We start from the raw sequence: 8,356 nt of genomic DNA on the forward strand, positions 1-8,356 counted from the left end.
TCATTTAAAAAAAATTTTTTTTTTTAAAGAGACAGGGTCTCACTCTTGCTCAGGCTGGTCTCGAACTCCTGACCTCAAGTGATCCTCCTGCCTGAGCCTCCCAGAGTGTTAGGATTAGAGGCATGAACCACTATGCCCAGCCAACAGTAACTTTTAAAAGTATAAAAAACACACTAATGAAGAATGGACATTTTATAAAATAAGCATTGTTCACCATAAGAGCAATCTGTATCTTAATTGTGGTATGGATTGCAGAAAGAAGCTAGACTTAGTACAATCTGTTCAAAATCCACACAGTCGAATAAGCTAAGAAAGACAAATAAGACTGTACCAATCCACCCCACAGAAATGTGATTCTTTTATGGTACCTTTGTCCTTCTTGAAATCCAGTGCATCTTGTTTATCTGTCACAATTTCCTTCATGTTAACAACACTTCGATGGATTAACTGACGAAGGATTTTGATCTCACGAATGGCTGTGATTGGGAAGCCCTCTTTCTCATTGTCTAGTCTCACCTTCTTCAGAGCCACTAGTTCTCCTGCCAAAACAAATTCAAACCATAATCATTATCAATTAGCATTTTTTGTCCACCATCACAAACTGGCAATATGTGCCCTTGCCCTTCTGAAAGATTGACTTAATGCCTACTTTAATGCTTATATACCAGATACTTTTATGTCTTTAAAAAAAACAAAAGAACAAAAAAACTTTATGTTCCCTTTCTTGTCTTTGATTTTTTTTTTTAAGACTTAGAGTTAATTTTTAATCCAGCATTCAGTTGAGCCTAAAAGTTTGGGATTGTTGAATATACCAGTAATTCAAATACTTCATTTTATCTTCAAAGACTTCCCTCCCCCTCACCAAACAAATAGCAACCTACAAGTTTTAATTTTAGCCTCTCTTAAAATTCCTAGCAAGCTATAAAATGTTTAGAATGAACAACAATAAAGAGGATGATTTTAAAACAGTAAAAATTATGCTATTTTTTTTGAAAACTTTATTCTATTTAATAACTTTGGAGACCAAATTAGAATCAAAATTTACTTTTCCTAAATCACTTGGAATATTAGAATTGCTAAATTGTTAACCTTCTGACATCTAGAATTTTGTGGCAATATTTACCTGTGTCTTTGTCCTTGGCTTTATATACTTGGCCATAGGTTCCCTCTCCAATAATCCCAATAATGTCAAACTTGTCCACACAGCGTTTCCCCCAGTCGCTTTCTGTTTGTCTTCTTTCTCCATAACGAGGACAACAAATTCTAAAAATAAAAAGTTATTTTTAAAAATTAAATCTAGTCAAAGAAAACAGAATTCTTTTATGATGATTTCACTAACTTCTGTATCTTTTATGAATTCTTTATTAAAGGGAAAAAAATCCCACATCTATTAATTTCTCAATGTGTACATGGCTGACACCATGAATAAAAGAGCTTTTATGGCTGGGCATGGTGGCTCACGCCTGTAATCCTAGCACTCTGGAAGGCCGAGGCGGGCGGATTGTTTGAGCTCAGGAGTTCGAAACCAGTCTGAGCAAGAGCAAGACCCCCGTCTCTACTAAAAACAGAAAGAAATTAATCGGACAACTAAAAATATACAGAAAAAATTAGCCGGGCATGGTGGCTCATGCCTGCAGTCCCAGCTACTCGGGAGGCTGAGGCAGAAGGATCGCTTGAGCCCAGGAGTTTGAAGTTGCTGTGAGCTAGGCTGACGCCACGGCACTCGCTCTAGTCCGGGCAACAAAAGCGAGACTCTGTCTCAAAAAAAAAAAAAAAGAGCTTTTATTCTTCTTTAATACTCTGAATATTAACTCAAAAGACACAATTGGATCAGTGTTCACTGTATATCTGGATTTGGGAATTTATTGTTTTTCTAAAAACATAGCTAGGAATCTGTGGGTGGAGATGAACAGGTCTCCTAAAAAGGCTTCTGTCCATTAAAATAAAATAAAATAAAATAAAATAAAATGTAATAGATATACTTTAGGACCAAACTTCTACCTTACTGGTGCAGGCTGTGTAAGAAATGTGAGATTTAGGCCGGGCGCGGTGGCTCACGCCTGTAATCCTAGCACTCTGGGAGGCCGAGGCGGGTGGATTGTTTGGTGAGCTCAGGAGTTCGAGACCTGCCTGAGCAAGAGTGAGACCCCGTCTCTACTAAAAATAGAAAGAAATTAATTGGACAACTAAAAATATATAGAAAAAATTAGCCGGGCGTGGTGGCGCATGCCTGTAGTCCCACCTACTCGGGAGGCTGAGGCAGAAGGATCACTTGAGCCCAGGAGTCTGAGGTTGCTGTGAGCTAGCCTGACGCCACGGCACTCTAGCCCGGGCAACAGAGTGAGACTCTGTCTCAAAAAAAAAAAAAAAGGAAATGTGAGATTTAGCTCAAAACTAAGGAAGAAAATTACAATTAAGAATAGATCCCTCCAAGAACTTACTTTGGTCTCTTTTTATATGGTTGCTGAGGTGGTGTCATTGCCTTTGGTTCTGGAGAGTCTGGCGGAGATGGATCCCCACCAGGGAGCTCTGGAGGGAGAGGAAGGTCTGTAAGTAAATGACGTGTCCTCTGTTCCTTTTCTTTCTTTATCGGTTTTGAAGGAAGAGTTTCTTTTGGACTAAACAATAGAGAGAAGACAAGAAAAAGATTACAGTGACTTAAAGGATATGCAAATAAAACTTTTCAAAGAACATTATAATGCCTGGCCATTAAAAGATTATAGTGATTTTACTTTTAAGGAAAAAACCCTGTAATATAACATAAGGAAATGGAATTTATCACAGCTAAAGATACTTAAATTTTACAAAAAAGAAATCTATAGCATATTAAAGAAACAATGAAAAATCTGTGATATTACTTGTAGACTCTTTACCAAACTCTTTCCTTAACGTCCTTCCTAAGATTCTATTTGGATTTTTATTGAGAAGAAATAAAATACAGGAATTATCTTAAATTCACAAAGTACCACCGCAACTCATGTAGTTCACCAAACCTACTCTATATTTTAACAAAGATTTAAATAATGAACAAGAGCTCAACAATTTAATACTACTATATTACTCAAGATGTGTAGAAGAACTTGGAAAAAGGAAATAGTATTTTAGAGTGTTTTATAAGAAATATAGTTAAATTGAGAATCCAAAGAGTAAAAAACACACTGAATTATTCTACTCATTTGAAAGTACAGGATAACCATCTCTGACCAGCCAAAATAGATAAATAACTGTCAAACTAAAAATCTAAGGAGAAAGAGTCCGAGCTTCAGGATCATTAAAGCAGCTAGTAGCAGAAGGCCTCTCATAATAAGCAGCAAATTATAGTAGTCAGTGGGGCAGGGTGGGAAGGACAGCTTTCCTGGAATAGATCAGAAAAGTCAGTTTTCAGATCTAATTTTTTAATCATCTCAATTTACTTGTAAGTAAAGGACGAATTTTATGCCATGCACATCCTCAGTAAAGACAGACACCTACAGTACAGCATGCTAATTTGTGCCTCCAAATAAAACTAGGCTAAATAGGAGGTCTTTTCTATTCCTTCACAGTATCAGAGAGTAGAAAAAGATCTAAGAATTCTAAGCACAGGGGACCTCGTCCACTTTTTTGACAGGTAGTTATTAAAAAAATAGGTGATTTGCACGAATATTTCCTAGGACCATAAAGAACCGATCTATCCCTTGCAATGTATCCTTTGAAAAGCATACAGCTGTCTTTTTCAGTTAGGTAAAATTATAGCTTTTTTTTCATAAAAGAATGTCATTTATTCAAAATATAAAAACACAAGACTGGAAAGATTGTTGACACCTATAATCCCATCACTTTGGGAGGCTGAGGTGGAAGGATCACTTAAGGCCAGGAGTTCAAGACCAGCCTGGGCAACAGAACAAGATCATGTATCCTAAAAAAAAAAAAAAAAAGAAGAAGAACACAAATCTTAAGAGCACTTCCTACTAATTTTTTTTCATTTTAATGCCCTATAAATCACACAGAACAGACTCTAGGTTAGTTTTTATCACATCAACCAGAACTGGGGTAGTCAGTGGGGTACAAAATAATCATCTGAAACTTTCTGCTGAAATACTGGTAGAGATGAATACACTCTACCAGACTGACTATTCTAATCTGCACTCAGATTTTTCTACACTGGGAACAAAGCCCAATACAAGAAAATGCTTGAGTCAGGATACAATATAGATTTTTAAAATTTCTCCGATTTTTAAGATGTTCAGTGAAGGAAAATTCATAATTTCTCAACTACTAATATCAGATTATTCTGTAGAAATCTCAATTCCTCATGATTCAGGAATAGATTTCTCCTTGGCTCGGCTTTCCTACAAGAGGAAGAAAAATCAAAGTATCTGAATCGTTTGACCATCATTTCAAGTAAATTCAGTCTATCTTTTATATTTAGGTTTTATTTTATACAAAGTTTACATTATGGGTTCGAATACAGTTTCCTATTACGAGTTGCATATCCCTTATACAAAATACTTGGGGGACTATGTTTCAAATTTTAGATTTTTTTCAGATTTTGGAATATTTGCTTTATACCAGTTGAGTATCCCTAATCCAAAAATCTGAAATCTGAAATGCTCCAATGAGCATTTCCTCTGAGTATCATGTCAGCATTCAAAAAGTTTCAGATTTAAGCCAGGCGTGGTGGCATGTGTCTTTAGTTCCAGCTATTTAGGAGGCTGAGGCAGGAGGATCACTTGACCCCAAGAGTTCAAGGTTGCAGTGAGCTATGATGATGCCACTGCACTCCAGCCTGGGCAACAGAGCAAGACCCTGTCTCAAAATAAATAAATAAATAAAAATTATTTAATTGAAGAAAAAAGTTTCAGATTTTGGAGCATTTCAGACTTCAGATTTTAGGATTAAGGATAATCTCAGCCAGTGTGACAAATGTACATTGCTTATGAAAAACTACATTTTTAGCATATTTATTTCAAGAATGTGTGTTTGATAGAATATGTACCACCAGTTCAGGGCACACAATTTGAATAGAGGTCAAATCCTGTTTCAATAAATTCTAATGTTCTTAAAACCTTGAAAATTTAATGACAGCCCATGAAACTCAATGCTTAACATTAGGGACTTTAGCTTTTAGTGTAGGGCACTAAGTATCACACAGGGCTGTGGAAGATGCCAAGAGTCTAGCACAGGGGAGCAAATACTACAGTAAAATCATTATGTGAAGATTCAGTACCAGAAAGTGCTCTTGTACCTTCTCAATATTAGTAATTCCTGGGTTCCCATTTATACATGTACATAGGTTCACATGTGGTAATTAGATTGTGGAATACTTGTGCATAAAAAAAAAGTTGCCAATCTCTAGGGCTGCCCAAATTTTAGAATCTGTATAGTATCTTGGAATTTATGATGATAGGATTTAATCTGTAAGTACAATATAAACGCTTCTAATAAATAGTCTTTATTGTTAAGAGTGCAATGCGCACCACCCGAAGGATGGACATATTTGAAACTCAGACTTAGGGGGCAAGGGGGGGGCAGGGGCAACATACGTAACCTAAACATCTGTATCCCCATAATATGCTGAAATAAAAAAAAATAATTAAATTAAATAGTCTTTATTGTTAATTAAAAATATGAAATTTATATTAACTATTTTTAAAAAATTTAATTTCTCAACAGATAATTTTCAAGTTTTAGCAGCATAAAAACTTTAAATATGATTATTTATCTCCTTCCCCTTGAAGCAGGTTGTTTAAAAAGTGATTTCAACTGGGCAGAGTGGTTCACACTTCTAATCCTAGCACTTTGAGAGGCTGAGGGGGGAGGATTGCTTGAGCCCAGGAATTCAAGACCAGCCTGGGCAACAATGAGACCCTGTCTCTACAAAAAATTTTTTAAAAAATTAGCCAGGCGTGGCCGGGCGAGGTGGCTTACGCCTGTAATCCTAGCTCTCTGGGAGGCCGAGGCAGGCGGATTGTCTGAGCTCAGGAGTTCGAGACCAGCCTGAGCAAGAGCGAGACCTCGTCTCTACTAAAATTAGAAAGAAATTAATTGGACAACTAAAAATATATAGGAAAAAAAAAATTAGCCGGGCATGGTGGCACATGCCTGCAGTCCCAGCTACTAGCGAGGCTGAGGCAGGAGGATCCCTTGAGCCCAGGAGTGAGAGGTTGCTGTGAGCTAGGCTGACGCCACGGAACTCCAGCCCAGGCAACAGAGTGAGACTCTGTCTCAAAAAAAAAAAAAAAAAAAAAAATTAGCCAGGCGTGATAGTGTACAACTGTAGTCACAGCTATTTGGGATGGTGATGCAGGAGGATCACTTAAGCCTAGAAGTTTGATGTTGCAGTGAGCTATGATTGTGCCACTGCACTCCAGCCTGGGCAATAGAGCAAGACTCTATCTCAAAAATCAAACAAAAAAAATACATCTTGAATTTAAGATGAAAAAGTAAAATTGATCATTTCTACTTTTTCTATCTTTAATTATTTACTTATATGCAGGAAACAACTGATAATAACCATACACACATTTTAAAATAATACAAGAAAAACAGTTTTGCTCACTTTATTCTCGCATACATGCTTTTTTTTTTAAAAGAGATAAGGTCTCGCTCTGTCACCCAAGTTGCCAGAGTGTAGTGCTCCAATCATCGCTCACTGTAACCTCAAATTCCTAGGCTCAAGCAATCCTCCTGCCTCAAACTCCCCAGTAACTGGGACTACAGGTTTGTGCCACTATGCCCAGCTAGTTTTTCTTACTTTTTGTAGATATAGGGTCTTGCTATGTTGCCCAGGTTGGTCTCAAACTCCTGGCCTTAGGCAATCCCCCCAGCTTAGCTTCCCAAAGCACTAGGATTACAGGCATAAGCCACTGCACCCATCCTCATACACACTCTTAACATAGCCACACATACTCAAGTAAACATTGAATAGTCTTTTTCCCCCATTTGAAAGACATAAATCTCTATTTCTTCTATCAAAATCATTCTACCTCTGGAAATCTGCACTCTACTCTGGCACATGAGAGGTTCAACAGTTACGTGCAGAATTGTTTAGCCAAGTAAACATTTTGAAATTAAGATTCTCAGCCACACTGATATTCTAGTCACTATGTAAACTCATATTGAAATGAGGTTCCTATGGGTAGATAATTGAGTAGGGTCCCTTTGGATAATGCTCAACTATTTTCTTTTCCAATAAAAACTATAAAAAATACGGCTTTCATCTACGAGAAGTACACTGTATACCTCAAACAAATTTTTCTACATAAATTTCAGGTTCTGTCTTTTCCTTTGTAGTTCTCAGAATATGGAAGAATTCATAAATACCTATATTAGAAAGAATATGTGAAATTTTTCTTTAAAATTAGATCTGCCACTATGAATAGTAATGGAGCCATTGTTTAAAATAATCTGTTTTTTTTCCTTTCCATTTACTGCGCTTACACGGTCTTAAAAAGCACAAAAGGTAAATATGAAAGAAGATAGACCTCAAGGGCTGAAACGTATCATCATTCAAATTACTGATATCACCTAGAAAGTACTGCAGGCTTGGGAACTGGGCTGGGATGCAAGATAAGTAGCATTTATTTTTGTGCTTACAATGGAAAGTTTGTTGCAATAAATGCAACTCACATCCTAGAGAAGAAGGCAGGGGCAGGATCTCAGTAGGAAAAAACTGTAACACAAAGACTGTCATGACATTTCACTGCTAAAGCATGTTTGTTTGGTGTTACTTGCCCAGGTAGTCCTGCCAAGAAATTAAATAAATATTTTTCTTAATGCCTTCCATAAAATCAGATTCATGCTTCATAATCATTTTAGTTCTCAATACTCAGAGAACTCATTAAAATTAAAGCTCTTCCCATCATCCCACTGTGAATTATATTCTAATCAGCAAAGATTCTACATATTGTTCTTTTGCTTCTTACAGTAGAACTAATTTTTTTTGAAAAGCAGCCTTTATCAAAATAAATCTAGTTCTGACTCTGGATCCAAAGGAAAAAAAAACAAACCCAGCTATAAATGACATTTGGGGACCACTGGGGTTAATATTATTATTCATATAACTATTGATATTGTATTATTAAATTAATGATAAATTTTCCAGGGCAATGAAGGTATTGTGATTATATAGAAAAATGTTACTATTTAATATTACGAGAGACATGCGTAAGTATTTAGATGTGTCATAATATCTACAGTTATGCCGGGCGCGGTGGCTCACGCCTATAATCCTAGCTTTCTGGGAGGCCGAGGCGGGTGGATTGTTTGAGTTCAGGAGTTCGAGATCAGCCTGAGCAAGAGCGAGACCCCGTCTCTACTAAAAATAGAAAGAAATTAATCAGACAACTAAAAATATATAGAAAAAATTAGCCGGGCA

General features: G+C 36.6%; 1 protein-coding gene across 3 annotated transcripts in view; it reads right to left on the bottom strand.

Moving 5' to 3' along the window:
- The window catches only part of CDK12 (cyclin-dependent kinase 12), a 49,844-nt gene that overhangs the window by 33,349 nt on the left and 8,139 nt on the right, over window positions 1–8,356 (bottom strand). For all 3 annotated transcript variants that reach the window (XM_012661091.1, XM_012661101.1, XM_012661087.1), the window contains exons 3-5: window positions 2,442–2,618; window positions 1,124–1,263; window positions 369–539 (exon numbers count right to left, since the gene is read on the bottom strand). In XM_012661091.1, the coding sequence (XP_012516545.1) occupies window positions 369–539; window positions 1,124–1,263; window positions 2,442–2,618 (488 nt within the window). The remainder of the gene's footprint in view (window positions 1–368; window positions 540–1,123; window positions 1,264–2,441; window positions 2,619–8,356) is intronic.

The sequence above is a fragment of the Propithecus coquereli genome, unplaced genomic scaffold (genome assembly GCF_000956105.1).
Source record: "Propithecus coquereli isolate 6110/MARCELLA unplaced genomic scaffold, Pcoq_1.0 Scaffold119, whole genome shotgun sequence".
In the NCBI taxonomy this organism is placed as follows: domain Eukaryota; kingdom Metazoa; phylum Chordata; class Mammalia; order Primates; family Indriidae; genus Propithecus; species Propithecus coquereli.